Here is a 16,810-nt window from a genome sequence, read left to right as displayed (position 1 = left end):
GGCACCCCAGCCCCTCTTTCTTGTAAACTCTTTGCCTGGGGAACTGGCTTTGCTAGAGTAGTCAAGATGCACTGGTGCCTGCGCAGCCAGAATTATCCTAAACCAATGGCTGTCAGTTGGGTGAGGTGCGCTCCCGGAGACATGTCTACACAGGGGCTTTGAGTCCGGGGGTGTGAGGGGAGCCAGGCAGGTGTGACATTTCCAGGGGCATTTCCCAGGGGTGACTAATGGGGAGGAGGTGATGTCATTGGGCAGCACCTGAGGCAGTTGCCTTCCATGGCTCATTCTGCATTGAGGTGGCTTGTGACTGAGACCATCACTTTTTTCTAGGTGCCCCTCCCTTTTGCCCTTGATGGCTCAGCTGCCTCAGGCTCAGTGTTCATGGTTCTCATTCTAGAGTGACAGCTGGTGCTACTGCCGGACAGGAGACATTGGTCTGCTCTCAGCCCAGCCCTCAATCCAGCTCTTTCTGGGTGGGGATAATGATCAGGGCAGGTCCGTGGAGAGGGAAATCCAAGCAGTAGTTTTCAAAGAGCACTGAGATCTGGAGTGCCAAGCTGCAGTCAGATAACAAGAAGTCTTCCCTCCTTGCGCCCTTACCAATGGGAAACCTGCATGAGCGGAAGGTGTGTAAGTCTGGAAAGCTGCTACTTGCATGGCTTTCCCACAGGCTGACTTTCCTTTGTCATGTACGTAGCTGTAGAAATCATTAATAAAGTGCTGAAGTAATTTTTGTGAGCTGTGGCTCTGATTTTTCCCAGATGTGCCCCTGGGCCCCAGCCTTTCCCCCTCCCCATTTTGCTCGGATTCCTTCTGCAGGGTGGCCCCTACAAATCACAAATTTGTCAGTGCCCTTGGTAAGACAGGTACTTAGCAGCAGCTCTACTTGGTAAGCTGGGCATTCATTGGGAGGCTGTTGCTGTGTCTGACTCCAGATCAAATTTGTTCCGTTTACAAGTGCAATGATTTCTTTCTAACTGCCAGCTCTGAACGATCCACCTGGAGTCTGACAGGCCAGCTGGTTCTCCATCTTGGGTGTCATCAGCAGCAGTAAAGGTTCTTCTGCCAACTCTGTCCTCAAGGGATACCTGTTGCCTCAGGAAGGTTGGAATCACTAAGCTGGATTAGATGTGGGTCCATCTAGCCCAATGTCCTGCCTCTGACACCAGCCAGTACCAGCTGCTTCAAAGGAAGATGCAAAAAATCCTGCAGAAGGTGATTATGGAAGAACATGTCCCCCAGGGGCAGTTTTCCTGGCTCCTGCCAGAAAGTGAAGAGGGGTTTATGGCCATCTTTCAGGCAGGATGCCCCTTTTGTAACTATGGCTGTGATCATTATCTATGTGAATGTCTCATCCTTTGAATCCCACTAAGCAACTGGCCTCTACAAAATCTTGTTGTAATGCGACCCTTGAGTTAATTATTCCTTCAGAGACTTGCAGCTTTGCAAGCAATGTTGTTGCTGATACTCAGGCAGGACTGGATTCTGCTCTTGGAGCTGCATTGGCACCATGAACTAGCAGCAGTGATAATCAATTAACACTTTGTCACTAGGATGAATTGCCCTGGCCCTGATGCACCCTGGAGAGCTGCTGAGGATTGAAGAGCCTTTTTCACAAGTAGATACCCACTTTTCTAAGCAGAGCAATACTTTACTTTCTAAACAGAGCCAGGTCCTGTGCTGCGAGACAAAGGAAATGTCCGCCTCTGAGATGGAATGTGCATTTGAAAGGCAGTGAAGAAAATGCCCTTTTCTGTGGCATCCCCAAATCCTTAGTTTGTGACCTTGAGGGACAAGCTGCCAGCCATTGAGGAAAGCTGTGCTTGGGTCACAAATGAGACTCCTGCCCATTTAAACCAATGCTCTGGAGGTGGAGTCTGCAGAAGTTGAACCCACCAAAGCAGAAAGATCACCCCCACTTCAGTCCAATGGCTGAATTTCCCCACAATGGCATGGCTGCTGCCAGGTGACGAAAGTACTGTGAAACCACAGACCTGCTTCCTCTCACCACGATAAGAGCAAGCTCATGAAATGCTTGTGAGGAGCTGGGCATAAGAGTGAGCAGACACCCCCAAGGAGAGAGCACCCCAATCCCCTGGGCCAGCCACAGAAGGGGCAGGTGAATCATTGCTTCCCATGTAGTTCATATATGGAATAGGCTGCCTCTTCTATTCAGCTGTATGGCCACTATGTCCCCGTCTGGTGCGAGAGTTAGACAGTTGCTGTGGAATTTAAGGCACCTCTCCTTGAAATGCTCCCAGGGGCTAATCTGGCTGGGTTGTAGGGATTGTTGTCAGAGGGTGGGGAATGTTCAACTCCCCTCCTACCACAAAGGCCTCTGTCTTCCCCATTTCTTCCTGAGGGGCTGCTTGGGAGCATCACTCCTGTCCTCAGGCTCCTTTGCTTGGCTGTTTGCTGCACAGTTACAGCTTATGGAAGAAAACGGGTTTCAGTCTGTGGCTGCATCTATATTTAAAGAGCAGAGGCAGTCATTACTGCATGGCCCCTCCCTTCGGATGTGGCTTGTTTCTCTTGTATCGTCTAATAAACAATAGAGTGAATGACTTTCCAAGAGCCTGTGCTGCCCCTGTTGTGGGGGGGTGGGGTGGTCCCTACCTAGTGGTCTGAGTGTTCCATTCCCCTTGGGGCAATGTTGCCTCCCAGGACTCCATGCACTGCGTGAGACCCCCATCCTGGAGGCTGTTGGGTGAGAGGCAGGGGAGTTATTCTTTACAGTGGGGTTTCTCTGCTTTTGTCTTTGGACTGGCAGTTCTGAGACACCTTCCAGCAACTTGCAGTCTGTGGGGACCAGGATTCGCTGGCCAGGCCAGAGAAGAGGTCGCTTATATAACTCTCCTTGTCTGCTCCCCCCATATGAGTGGCCAAATCTCTTTTGCTTTCCCCTCTGTGCACCTCACTGTCTTCGGCTCCTTGTCTGCTTTAGGGGTGAGGAGTCTCTGGAAATAATGACAATCTTGTTTGAATTCCACAGAATCCAGAGACAGTTGCTTGGTGTTTCCAGTAAATGACTCATCTGTCCCATTTCAAACACAGAGCCTTGGCATGGGCTAAGAGAATAAAATCCAAGGGCAGGTAACACATGGGAACCTCTGCTGGATGGTTGTGTTTCTGGGTAATGCCCTGGGTACAGAGACCAGGGTGTGCACTTCTGAAGTGAAAGCAGAAAGTAATGTCATAGGGGGAAGGCAGAGGAGGGGGGTGCTAAGTTACGGCTGCCAGGCCCCCAGGCACAGCTGTGGCTAAGAACCAGAGACTCTTCAGAGCCATCAGAGGAAAGTTTCCTGTCATAGATGCAGCAGGCATATAGGGCTTTCCTAATATTCCACTGCAGCTGGCACTTGGACTGGACCTATCCAGTCTGTTGCCACCCATGTGAATCATAGACTATTAGGGTTAGAAGGGACCTCAGGAGGTCATCTAGTCTAACCCCCTGCTCCAAGCAGGACCATCCCCAGATTTTTACCCCAGTTCCCTTAATGGCCCCCTCAGGGATTGAACTCACAACCCTGGGTTTAGTAGGCCAATGCTCAAACCCCTGAGCTATCCCTCCCCCCCCTGCATCTCCCTCACAGGCCAGATCACCATGGCTCAGAGGTGGATATTGATCACTCCAGGGCCTGTGGGGAAGGGGCTTCATCCCTGGGTGGATGGCAGCGCGCCTATCCTTGCGACTCCTCCTGTGTACTTCCCCTGCCCCCAGGGCTTGCTGCCCCACACTAGTGAGGGAGCCAAACAATTTACCTTCAGCCACTGAAGGTGCCTAACACCAGTGACTTTTCCAACAGAGATGGACACTGCTCCCCTCCACTCCTTCCCTGCCTCCCCATGCTCCTCCACTTGTCTCGTGCACGTGCACTGGGCCAGGAGCAAGGTGGGCTCCATAGGGGTGATGCAGGGACATTCAGACATTTGCACCAATGTCCGTGCATTTGTGCCTGGGGTGCACAAGCCAGGCACTCTGCCATAAGGACTGACTCTGATCTCCCAAGAAGGGGAGCAGGAACTGAGCTAACCTCATCAGTGCAGTCTGCTCAGCTCTGCAAACTGCGGCTCGGTTTGGATCAGGGGGAGTTGTGTGTCCCCTTGTGCTGTACTGGATCAGGGGAGAGTTGTGTGTCCCCTTGTGCTGTATTATCAGCTGTTGTGTGTCCCCTTGTGCTGTACTGGATCAGGGGAGAGTTGTGTGTCCCCTTGCGCTGTATTATCAGCTGTTGTGTGTCCCCTTGCGCTGTATTATCAGCTGTTGTGTGTCCCCTTGTGCTGTACTGGATCAGGGGGAAGTTGTGTGTCCCCTTGTGCTGTATTATCAGCTGTTGTGTGTCCCCTTGTGCTGTACTGGATCAGGGGAGAGTTGTGTGTCCCCTTGTGCTGTATTATCAGCTGTTGTGTGTCCCCTTGTGCTGTACTGGATCAGGGGAGAGTTGTGTGTCCCCTTGCGCTGTATTATCAGCTGTTGTGTGTCCCCTTGCGCTGTATTATCAGCTGTTGTGTGTCCCCTTGTGCTGTACTGGATCAGGGGGGAGTTGTGTGTCCCCTTGTGCTGTATTATCAGTTGTTGTGTGTCCCCTTGTGCTGTACTGGATCAGGGGAGAGTTGTGTGTCCCCTTGTGCTGTATTATCAGCTGTTGTGTGTCCCCTTGTGCTGTATTATCAGCTGTTGTGTGTCCCCTTGCGCTGTACTGGATCAGGGGAGAGTTGTGTGTCTCTTTGTGCTGTACCGGATCAGGGGAGAGTTGTGTGTCCCCTTGCGCTGTATTATCAGGCCCTTGGGCTCAGGCTCCATTTTGGAACATGGTGCGTAACATCCGCTGCTGCCCCCCGAGCCCGGTCCCCAGCTGTGAGCCGGCTCCTCCCCCAACCAGGGCTCCCCATGGCCGCTTGCTGGGGGCTCCCGAGCGGGTCACTGTCTGGGGGCCGCGGATCGCTCAGCGTCTGTCCCCGACGCAGGGGCTGCGGCTCCAGCCCAGCACCCGCTCCACTCCCGGCATCCTCCGCGGGCAGCAGGCCGGAAGTGAAGGTGCCATTTCCGGGTGAGGCGCGCGGGCTGCCCCGGAAGCGGAAGTGCTGGGCGGCGGGATGGCGGCGGCCGCGCACCGGGCCGGGGCCCTGAAGCAGCAGAACAAGCCGCACAAGGGGCGGAAGCAGCGCGGAGCCGCCCAGCGCCGGGCGGCAGGTGAGACCCTGTCGGGGCCGCGCTAACCGCCCTGCCCGCCGCGGGGGCCCGCGCTAACCGCCGCTCTCTCCCCCTAGGCCGCGTCCCCGCCAAGACCCTGAGCCGCCGCCGCCGGCGGGACCTGGCCAAGCCGGACCGGAGGCACCGGGCCCTGCAGCTCCGCAGGCAGCGCAAGGAGGCGGTGAGCGAGCCAGCGGGGCGGGCGCGTTCCCGGGCTGCTGGGGTGCGACACGCGGCGCGCCCGGAGCTGCCCGCCGCAGCGGGGGCGGTTTTACTCTCCGCCGTTTCTGTTCGCAGGTGCTGGCAGAAAAGCGAAAGCTGGGCCGCAGAGACGGGCCTCCTCGCCTGGTGACGGTGGTCCCGCTGCACGCTGCGGTGGTCACCCACGACGCCTTGAGGTTGCTTCAGAGTGACGAGTCTGCCCTGGTGCATGAGAATGAGAGAGCAGAGGGTTTTGTGCTGCTCTGCCCCCGACTTAAACAGCGATGGCGCTTTGTGACAGCGCCCATGGGTAAGGGAATCCTGAAGGAATAGGAGGCTTGTCCTGGCTCCTAGTATTCCACTGTGTTCTGCTGAAACTCATCAATGCCCATTCTGCCATTTTCTGATACTGTGTTTCTAGGGAATCTTCATGCTGTGTTAGACCTGGCAAAAGCAGCCGATACCCTGCTGTTTGTACTGGATCCGCTCGATGGCTGGGACAGCACTGGAGATTACTTCCTCTCATGCCTCTTTGCGCAAGGGCTCCCCAGCTATGGTAGGTGAATTAAAAAAAAGGAGGGTACCCTAGGGGGTTGGAATAGGGTGTCTAAAGAGATTCCAGAGTTCTTGACTGGAAGCTGGTGCAATAACTAGGACCCCCATACAGCAGGTAGGTTGCCACTGGATCTTGCTATCTAGAAGCTTGGAGTGCAGATTAGTTGATCTAATGTCATCAGTTCCCTGCAGCCTCACTCTGTGAATGCACCCCTATTGGGTTAATGCTGGTGAGCTAAAATCATAAGGGACATCTCAGATCCAGGCTGCTGCCTACTTGCTGAACACTTGTTAGCATTTTGCCTATTTAAATGTGCCACGTAGTGGGCACAAATGAATCTACATCAGTACATCCCCAGATGGAGGAGCTAAGGGAGACAGAGAGGTACTCAGATGAGATGGTCCCATCCCCCGTCTGACAGCCTCTGTGCTGTTGAGGAGGATGAAAGTCTCTGGGAAGGAGAACATCCAACTGCAGCAAAGGGAACTGATCCCATAGTTGGGACCCTCCTTCCAGATGATGATGTGGTATCCTCTCACACTGAGGATACCTCTCCTGGGGAGGGAACTCCAGTTATTAGGAAGGGACAGATTAGGAAGGGTGATCTGATCATGGGAAACAGATAGCTGGGTTTGCGATGAGTGGGAGAACCACATGGTGACTTACTGTCTGGTGCGAAGAGGGTTATGGATCTCTTGAGCCATCTAGATAAACTTATGTGTAGTGCTGGGGAGGAGCTGATGGTTGTGGCACATGTAGGTACAAATCACATAGGGAGGGATAGGAAGGAGGTCCTGGAGGCCAAATTTAGGCTGCTAGGTAAGAGATTGAAGTCCAGGACCTCCATAGTAGTAGTCTCTGAAATGCTTCCAGTTCCATGCGCAGGGCCAGTTAGACAGCAGAACTGCAGGGTCTCAATGCATGGATGAGACAATGGTATAGAGAGGAGAGGTTTAGATTTATTAGGAACTGCGGGGAGGGGAAGCCTATACAGGAAGGATGGGCTTCACCTAAACCAAAATGGAACCAGATTGCTGGCACTTAAAATTAAAAAGGTCGTAGAGCAGTTTTTAAACTAAGGGCTTGGGGAAAGCTGACAGGTGTGGAGGAGCACGTGGTTCAGACATCCCCTAGGGAGGATCTATTAATGGAGATTCTCTATGTCCTAGTAAGGAGGAGAGGATGGAAGATGATAAAATACAGGTAGGATCTGATGAGAAACAGTCAAATGAAAAAAAGTCTCATTCAATTACATCCTGTAATGGCAGACAGCTAAAAAAGTGACAAGTTTTTAAAGTGCTTTGTATACCAATGCTAGAAGTCTAAATAACAAGATGGGTGAACTAGAGTGCCTGGTATTAAATGAGGATATGGATATCATAGGCATTACAGAAACTTGGTGGAGTGAGGATAATCAACGGGACACAGTAATACCAGGGTACAAAATATATCGAGTGGCACTATTTGTGAAAGAAAGCGTAGAATCAAGTGAAGTACAAATCTTAAATGAGCCAAACTACCATAGAATCTCTGTGGACAGTAATTCCATGCTCGAATAATAAGAATATAGCAGTAGGAATATATTACTGATCACTTGACCAGGATAGTGATAGTGACTGTGAAATGGTCAGGGAGGTTAGAGAGGCTATTAAAATAAAAAACTCAATAATAATGGGAGATTTCAACTATCCGCATATTGACTGGGTACATGTCACTTCAGGACGGGATACAGAAATAAAATTTCTTGATACCTTAAATGACTGCTTCTTGGAGTAGTTAGTCCTGGAACCCACGAGAGGAGAGGCAATTCTTATTACACAGAAATTAAAAGGTACTGTACCAAAAGTAAAATCCCTGCAAACTGCATGGAAACTTTTTAAAGAAACCATAATAGAGGCTCAACTTAAATGTATACCCCAAATTAAAAAACATAGGAAGAGAACCAAAAAAAAGCCACCATGGCTAAACAACAAAGTAAAAGAAACAGAGGCAAAAAGGCATCCTTTAAAAAGTGAAAGATAAATACTAGTGAGGAAAATGGAAAGGAGCATAAACTCTGGCAAATGAAGTATAAAACTATAATTAAGAGAGCCGAAAAAGAATTTGAAGAACAGCTAGCTGAAGACTCAAAAAGTAATAGCAAAAAAATTTTTAAATACATCAGAAGCAGGAATCCTGCTAAACAACCAGTGGGGCCACTGGACAATCGAGATGCTTAAAGGAGCACTCAAGGACGATAAGGCCATTGTGGAGAAACCAAATGAATTCTTTGCATCGGTCTTCACTGTTGAAGATGTGAGGAGATTACCAAACCTGAGCCATTCTTTTTAGGTGACAAATCTGAGGAACTGTCCCAGATTGAGGTGTCGTCAGAGGTTTTGGAACAAATTGATAAACTAAACAATAAGAAGTCACTGGGACCAGATGGTATTCACCCAAGAGTTCTGAAGGAACTCAAATGTGAAATTTCAGGACTACTAACTGTAGTCTGTAACCTATCATTTAAATCAGCTTCTGTACCAAATGACTGGAAGATAGCTAATGTGACGCCAATTTTTAAAAAGGGCTCCAGATATGACCCCAGCAATTATAGGTTGGTAAACCCAACTTAAGTTCCGGACAAGCTGGTTGAAACTATAGTAAAGAACAAAACTGTCAGACACACAGATGAACATAATTTTGGGGGGAATAATCAACATGGTTTTTGTAAAGGAAAATCATGCCTCACCAATCTACTAGAATTCTCTGAGGGGATAAACAAGCATGTGGACAAGGGGGATCCAGTGGGTGTAGGGTGTTTAGATTTTCAGAAAGGCTTCAACAAGTTGCCTCACCAAAGACTATTAAGCAAAGTAAGCAGTTATAAGAGGGAAGGTCCTCTCATGGATTGGTAACTGGTTAAAAGATAGGAAACAAAGGGTAGGAATAAATGGTCAGTTTTCAGACTGGAGAGAGGTAAATAGTGGTGTCCCCCAGGGGTCTGTACTGGGACCAGTCCTATTCAACATATTCATAAATGATCTGGAAAAATAGGTAAACAGTGAGGTGGAAAAAATTGCATATGATACAAAACTACTCAAGATAGTTAAGTCCCAGGCAGACTGCGAAGAGTTACTTAAGGATCTCTCAAAACTGGGCAACAGAATGGCAGATGAAATTCAATGCTGATAAATGCAAAGTGATGCACATTGGAAAACATGATCCCAATTTTACGTATAAAATGATGGAGTCTAAATTAGCTGTTACCACTCAAGAAAGAGATCTTGGAATCAATGTTCAGTGGCAGTCAAAAAAGCCATCAGAATGTTGGGAACCATTAAGAAAGGGATAGATAAGAAGACGGAAAATATCATGTTGCCTCTATATAAATCCATGGTACACCCACATGTTGAATACTGTGGGCAGATGTGGTCTCCCCATCTCAAAAAAGATATATATTGGAAAAGGTTCAGAGAAGTGCAACAAAAATGATTGGGGTATGGAGTGTGTGCTGTATGAGGTGAGATTAATAAGACTGGGACTTTTCAGCTTGGAAAAAAGACGATTAAGGGGGGGATGTGATAGAAGTCTATAAAATCATGATTGGTGTGGAGAAAATAAATGTTGTTTACTCATAACACAAGAACTAGGAGTCACCAAATGAAATGAATAGGCAGCAGTTTAAAACAAACAAAAGGAAGTATTTCTTCACACAGTGCACTATCAACTTGTGGAACTCCTTGCCAGAGGATGATGTGAAGACCAAGACTATAACAGGGGTCAAAAAAGAACTAGATACATTCATGGGGGATAGGTCCATCAATGGTTATTAGCCAGGATGGGCAGGGATGGTGTCCTTAGCCTCTGTTGCCAGAAGTTGGGAACGGGCGACAGGAGATGGATCACTTGATGATTCCCTGTTCTGTTCCCTCTGGGGCACCTGGCACTGGTTACTGTTGGAAGACAGGATACTGGGCTAAAGGGACCATTGGTCTGATCTAGTATAGCTTTTGAGTTTTAACTGTTAACTCTGCTGTTCTCTTTGCTGTCTGCTAGCCCTTGCTGTCCATGGAGTCGCTGACCTCCCACAGAAGAAGCAGACAGATGCTAAGAAGAAATTGGGCAAAGCCATTGAGAAACGCTTCCCAGAGGCCAAACTCTTCCCCCTGAACACTGAGCAAGAGTCTTTGTTGTTGCTGAGGCATCTTGCTTCCCAGAAGCAGCGGCACCTTGCTTTCCGTGACAGACGGGCCTATCTGCTTGCCCAAGAGGCTGAGTTTATGCCCAGCCACGATAGTGACTTGGTGGGGACCCTGAAGGTATCTGGGTTCGTTCGGGGACGGACCCTCAATGTAAACAGCCTGGTGCATATCGTGGGACATGGAGACTTCCTGATGAGTCAGGTTGATGCCCCTCCAGACCCCTTCTCTTTAAACCCCCGAGTGGCTAAAGGCCAGCAGAGGAAGGGCCAGGACATGGAAATACAGGTAGGATGGTGTTCTGGACTCGAGTGGCCCACTGAGAGTTTTATCTGTTCCCTAGTAATTGTTTAGAAGCTGCAGGATCTTTGAACCAATGTAATCTAGAATTGGATTGAGATTCACTTACTCAGCAGATGGGTCTAATAAATCTTTCTGAATGCCAAACACTCAGCAAGTAGTGATCAGTGACTCAAAAATAGGTAGCTCATTGGGACAATTACCTCACCGTTTCCTCCAGCACTGGACAGTACAGCTTTAACCTCCCTTTGTTACACACACTTATTTATAACTTTTTGTTATCTTCTCTTATACATATGTTGTTAGCGTTTCATTTCCATGCTAACTCTCCGTCAGTGCAGGTTTTGTGTTAGTTCAACTTCATCTTTATTTTTTTAGTTACTTTAGCTTTTCTTCTTCCCACACACGAGTACTCTTCAATTTCGTACATGTGCAGTTCTCCTTATGCTTATGTTAAATGTTATCCCAACAGACTATGAAAAGCCACAGTAGGCTTCTGTCAGGCCTAAATATGCCTTAGTTCCCAACAGTCAGCACCTGTGGTCCTGCAGTCAGGTTGGTTCAAGGCAGAGTGTAAAGCTTTGCCCCTCAGAGACGCTCTTTGGACAGAGCAGTGTTTATAATGAGCATAGGATGTGCTGTGGGTGAGTACTTTCTTGCTAGTGGTGGGATTATCTTGGGTAAGGAGAGGTTGTGGAGGGGCTAGTCCTTTGCTACAAACTGCAATGTGCAGCTTGAATTGGGTGGGTTCTCACGTCATGACTTTGTCTACTAGGATGATTCTGTAGTTGGTGCTGTTGAGATGGAGGAAGTCCTTAAGGTCCTGATGAAGGCAGATCCTAGAAGACAGGAGTCTTTGCAATCAGAGGTGATTCCTGATCCCATGGAGGGGGAACAGACCTGGCCCACTGAGGAGGAACTGAAAGAGGCAGAAGGTCAGTGCTGGCAATATTTCTCTAGCCTTTCCTTAGATTATTGGTGAAGTTTTTAATTTTTACGAGCTCTAGCTGAGAAGCTTATGGCTGGGCATGGTATCTAGCTTTGAACCCAGGCCTCTCTTGACTCCTATTTCCAGTCTCTTCCTCTGACCATTGAGCTGCATAGCTTCTCCAGTTTGACCCTGAATTTGGGCTGGCTAGATCATTGGAGAGCATGTCATGGGATCCTGTCTGCTGATGGCATATAGCACAGAGTTATTCCTAACTACTCTGTGAGGGAATGATCTGTGCTCTCCAGTCCTGGCATTAGTGATGATGATTGGTGAAATCCCAGGGAAGTGTGAACAATCTCTGGATTTTGGTTCCTGATTTCTGCACAGGGAAGATACATTGCTGTAAACCCCTCCACGTGTTTCAGGTAACTTGCTCTTCCGTCTGACTGTCCACCTAGCTGCAAAGGGGAACTAGAGCGAGCAGCCTAGTGCCATGTCTGGCATTACTGTAGGTAAAGAGGTGGGGGAGGCCTATGCAGTACTAACCACTCTGGGAATCTGGCAGAATCCCTGAAGGAAAGGAGGAAGGTGGTGAAGGTCCCCAAGGGAACATCCAACTACCAGGCTGCGTGGATTGTGGATGATGGAGAGGATGGCAGTGAGGAGGAGGAGGAGGAGGAGGAGGATAACATGGAGGACGAAGATTTGATGGCAGAGGCTTCCCAGGTAACAAGAGGTTGATATTGTAGGTTGTGTCCAAGTACTAGTGTGCATGCCACCCTGCAAACCACTTGTCTGTTCTTGCCACACCCAGACAGGCCGTGTAAGGGCACAACATACAGCCAGGCTGGTGTCCACATTTCAAATGGGTAAAGTCTGATGCAGCCACATGCCCCTTTGTATTACTCCCTCTGTCATAGTCAGCTACTGTCTTATCTAAACTCCAGTGTGGGCTGTGCTCTGCATTGTACGAGATGCATGCAGCCCTTGCAGCGTGGCCTGGAATGTGGGTGTAAGCACACCTGCCTGTGGGCTGTGCTCTGCATTGTAGATGCATGCAGCCCTTGCAGCGTTGCCTGGAATGTGGGTGTAAGTACACCTGCCTGTGGGCTGTGCACATCAAGTGCAGTATCTACTCTCTGTGTCAGGTTGGGGAAAGCAGTGAGGAGGAGGAGTGTGAGACCATGACTGTAGCAGAGTCTGCTCGGGACGACCTATACGACGAGAAGCTGGATGAGGATGAGGAGCAGATGTTGGAGAAGTACAAGCAGGAGAGATTGGATCAAATGTTCCCAGATGAGGTGGACACGCCCCGCAACTTGCCTGCCAGAGTCCGGTAAGAAACCTCATGCCAGGTGGAAGGAGCGAGTGTGCTAGTGACTCTCCCTTGAGTTGTCCTGGCTTTGAGACCGGCAGTGTGCAATGGGGAAATGGGACTGGACATGCTCTAGTTTGCTCAGTGAAATTGGTGTGGTTTTCCTGTAGCGAGAACCCATGTGGGTGGATGCATCAAACTAGAGCCTTCATCTGTGACTGATCCAGTTCCCTTCTGTGTGGCTCATTTGGGGGCTGATGGCATTGGGTGTTCCTGACTCTCCATGCTTGGATCTCTCCTGTGAGCAGGATGAATTCCCCCTTGCTCTCTGTGAGCCCCTGGGTGGTGTAAGTCCCTGTAAAGGTATAATGCAGATGTCCTCACATGGGGGAAGGGTATTTGGTTGCTAACTGCTATAGGATTTGTTGAGTAAAGTCTCTGAAACTCTGTCCTCCAGGTTCCAGAAGTACAGGGGGCTCAAGAGTTTCCGGACTTCTCCTTGGGATCCCAAAGAGAATCTTCCCAGGGATTATGCCAGGATCTTCCAGTTCCAGGACTTCTCCCGAACAAGGAAGCATGTCTTCCGGCAGATAGAGAAAGAGGAAACTGAAGGGGCTGTGGTACCTGCCTTTCCTTGGCTAATTTGTCTTCCCACTGTGTTGCCCATCTCTCCTTCCCTGCTGTGTTACTCGCTCTTGGCAGGCGAGGTTTGGTAGTGAAGTTGCGGCACTGCTGGTTGCTGGCTAGGCCTGTTCCTGTGTGGTAGCTAAAGCCCAGGTAGTACTGGTGTCCTGTTCTCTCTACCCCACAGCCTGTGGGCCTAGGCAACTCTCCACATGCATGCTCCATCTTGCTCCTTCGTACCTCAACAGCTGGGAACCTGCATTAACTGTTATCTCTGTCCTCCTCCTCTCTCAACAGGTTGGCTGGTACGTTACACTTCACATCTGTAGTGTTCCTATCTCAGTGATGGAGAGTTTCAGGCAGGGGCTGCCTCTGGTCCTATTCTCACTGCTTCCCCATGAGCAAAAGGTGAGTATGCCACAGGCTGTAACCTGCCATCACCCAGAAGAGCTGGAAAGCCACTGTGCCTCTTGCATACAGCTTTCCCCTCTGGCTGATACAGGCTTGGTGTTCTCCTGGCCTTCCTGGGCCCATGCTGGGAGGACAGAGTCTGAGTGTACAAGGAATTCAGTTCAAAACTTCTTGTGTTGGTTGGGGCTGAAGCTGTTTCTGCAGGTCCTGGGGGTTATATCAGAATAGCATGGAGATGGCCATGATTGGTTAAGCCAGAACGTTGGAACCTGGCTGAAGTTTTGCTGATGAACCTTTTATGGCTCTGAGGCTTCTCTGGTGGGGATAGGGATTCTCTGGCATGAAAGGAAGATCTGGCAGCACTTTGGCTAAAGCACCTGGGTTGTGAGCTGTTGAGACTCTGAAGACATCTGGCTTGCAGAGCTATTCTGCATTATCCATGGCTTTCAGCCTGGCAACTCTGCCGTCCAGGTGAGCTCGGCCCCTCAGCGTTGCCTTTCTCCCTCTCTCTGCAGATGTCTGTGCTGAACTTGGTGGTGAGGCGGCACCTGGGCAACAATGAGACAGTGAAAGCCAAGGAGGAGTTGATCTTCCACTGTGGATTCAGGCGCTTCCGCGCCTCTCCTCTGTACTCGCCGCATAGCTCAGGTGGGTGTCGGACCCATTAGTGGACAAACTGCATATAGAGGATGGGCCCCTTTGCTCCCTTTCTGTGCAGACCCCCTGCTGGCTGAGGTCTCTGGTGGGAAACCTGGGATGGCTGAAGGGACTCTGAGGACTTGCATATCTTGGCTGTTGGGCTTCAACAAATAGACTCAATCTTTCCCCTTGGAGGGGGATGGATTGGCCTGGGCAGCATGTGGTTCCGTGGGACCGTGAGGAAGTGGTACCTGGTAGGGCTCGTCCTTGCTCAGGATTGGACGAGGCTCTATAATTTGAATGGGTGATCTCCTTTTCCAAGGGGTTGGCTCTCAACAGCCTAGTGTGATGGTGGAGGGAGGGGGGCTGCGTGTGACCCACAAACCCGTGCTGCTCAGGTTGCTCCCAAGGCTGAGCAGAAAGAGGGAGTGGACAGACCTGAAGAGTGTTCCCTGAGCAAGTTGTTGATAGTCCAAATTAGTGTGCGTTGTGGGCTGGCCTGCTGCTTGTTGGTGTTGGGTCCTGGAGCTCCCCTGCTGGCCACTGGCTGGTAAATGAGTTTTACTTGGTGCTTTCTCTCTCCTAGCTGATAAGCACAAGTTGGAGCGTTTCCTGCGGCCTGACGTAGCCCTGGTGGTGACTGTTTATGCTCCCATCACTTTCCCCCCCGCCTCGGTGCTACTGTTTAAACAAAGGAGTAATGGTAAGTCCGTGAGTGCTGAGGGGGTGACCGAATGAGAAATGAAAGCTAATCCTAGCAGCAGAGCTTTCCAGCTTCCATTGATAGATCTGGTCCCATTCTCCAATATTGCCACGCATCTGACGTGCCTTAATCGTCTGTCAGGCTCTGAGAGGGTTAACTGGCCCATCTCGTCTCCCTCAGGCTCTGGAGTAATGGCCCTGTCCTTATTCTTGCTGCAGAGACTACCCTGCTCTAGCAATGGCATTCACGTCAGCTCTGCTTCACAGGAATGCACGACCTCGTCGCCACAGGCTTTCTGCTCTCAGTGGATCCAGACAGAATCATCATCAAGCGGCTGGTGCTCAGTGGTCACCCTTTCAAGATCTTCAGCAAGATGGCTGTAGTGCGGTACATGTTCTTTAACAGAGGTATGTGGTGTGGGGGGGGAGGGGTACAGCGGGTCCCGTGTGCCTCTGGAGACCCTGCGGTTCCATAAGAGAGTCTGTCATGACCTCCAATAACTGGAGCCTTTCAGACCTGGAAGTGCAGAGCTGAGCTCAGTGTGAACATTCTGACATACCTGTTGACGTGACCCGGATATCTCAGCAAGTGTCCTGTGCCCTACACAGAGGCTCTCGTGTTCTGAGCACACCCATCCATGCAGCAGTGATTCTGTTTCGCCTATAGGTGAATGCACACTATAGCTCTTTGGCCAGTGTGCTGCTGCTCATCATACTCACAGCTGCTCTGGGTAGTAACTCAAGCAGCCTGACTCCTGCCTGGTTTGCTAGCTATGTGGCAGGGTGCTGAGGAGCTAGAGATCACTGTGGCCTGTTTCTCACGTCTCTTGTCTTTGATCTGCAGAGGATGTGCTATGGTTTAAGCCGGTGGAGCTGAGGACCAAGTGGGGCCGCAGAGGACACATCACAGAGCCGCTAGGTAGGCCAGGTTTGACATGCAGTGTTGCCTTGCTTTCCTCTCATGGCGTTGGGCCACAATCACTGTCTGTGCCTCCCTACTCAAACACTGTCTGCTCTTCCCTGGGCTGGGGAAGAGGAACAGGCAAAATGCAGCTAACAGCTTCTGTTGCTTTCTTTGCCTAGGGACTCATGGTCACATGAAGTGTCATTTTGATGGGCAGCTGAAATCCCAGGACACAGTGCTGCTGAATCTGTACAAGCGCGTCTTCCCTAAATGGACTTATGACCCGCATGTGCCGGAGCCGGTACCGTGGGTGAGAAACGAACAGCAGCTCCCCGTGCAGGAGGTGGAGATGGAATAACCCTCCAGGCCTGCTGTGGTTTGCACTTCCTGCACCCCACATGGGTGCTTGGCTGTTCCAAGCCTCGTGAGTGCTGTGCCTTTCCTGGGGTTTGTGTCCAGCATTCACGCTGGCTGCAACAGCATTAGATCTGGCTCACAACTGCCTATGCCCTGGCCTCCAATGTCAGTTTATTTCAATGGTAAATATATCTTCACCTCAATTAATGTCTAAGTGGCCACTTTCTTGCAGCGGGGGGTAGCTGGATCGAGTTATTATGCACACTGGGCATGCAGGCTTTGTTCATTCCCTCCTGCCAGGCTAGAAGCTCTTGAACCTGCACTAGGGATTCTGTGTTTCACCCCCTCCCCTATCATTTGTGTGTAACTTGAGAACATAAAAACATAGGCTGCCATATGGGGTCAGACCAATGGTCCATCTGGCCCAGCATCCTGTCTCCAGCAGTGGCCAGTACCAGAGCCTCAGGGGGAGCGTACAGAACTGGGCAGTTGGGGTGA

At 50.2% G+C, this 16,810-nt stretch overlaps 2 protein-coding genes across 2 annotated transcripts in view; both read left to right on the top strand.

Annotated features, from left to right (window-relative positions):
- Positions 1-16,810, top strand: part of LOC115636335 (protein ABHD15-like) — a 575,307-nt gene that overhangs the window by 18,374 nt on the left and 540,123 nt on the right. The gene's annotated exons all lie outside the window — the stretch shown is intronic.
- On the top strand, positions 5,098-16,519 carry TSR1 (TSR1 ribosome maturation factor). Its single transcript, XM_030536267.1, has 15 exons — positions 5,098-5,194; positions 5,272-5,375; positions 5,492-5,705; positions 5,817-5,951; positions 9,987-10,417; positions 11,205-11,364; positions 11,926-12,086; positions 12,509-12,696; positions 13,133-13,295; positions 13,597-13,707; positions 14,226-14,358; positions 14,936-15,052; positions 15,319-15,459; positions 15,896-15,970; positions 16,135-16,519. The coding sequence occupies exons 1-15, from the start codon at positions 5,098-5,100 to the stop codon at positions 16,311-16,313; spliced, it is 2,409 nt and encodes an 802-aa protein (XP_030392127.1). The 3' UTR covers positions 16,314-16,519.

This window comes from Gopherus evgoodei, chromosome 17 (assembly GCF_007399415.2).
Source record: "Gopherus evgoodei ecotype Sinaloan lineage chromosome 17, rGopEvg1_v1.p, whole genome shotgun sequence".
Taxonomy (NCBI): Eukaryota; Metazoa; Chordata; order Testudines; family Testudinidae; genus Gopherus; species Gopherus evgoodei.
This window is presented reverse-complemented; position numbering and strand designations above follow the sequence as displayed.

What these genes read in the sequence shown, in the direction of transcription:
- TSR1 (XM_030536267.1), top strand. Translation starts at nt 5,098, where the DNA reads ATGGCGGCGGCCGCGCACCGGGCCGGGGCCCTGAAGCAGCAGAACAAG. An exon ending in TGCTTCCCCATGAGCAAAAG is followed by an intron (nt 13,708 to 14,225) that starts GTGAGTATGCCA and finishes CTCTCTCTGCAG; the next exon opens with ATGTCTGTGCTGAACTTGGT. An exon ending in GTTTAAACAAAGGAGTAATG is followed by an intron (nt 15,053 to 15,318) that starts GTAAGTCCGTGA and finishes TCTGCTTCACAG; the next exon opens with GAATGCACGACCTCGTCGCC.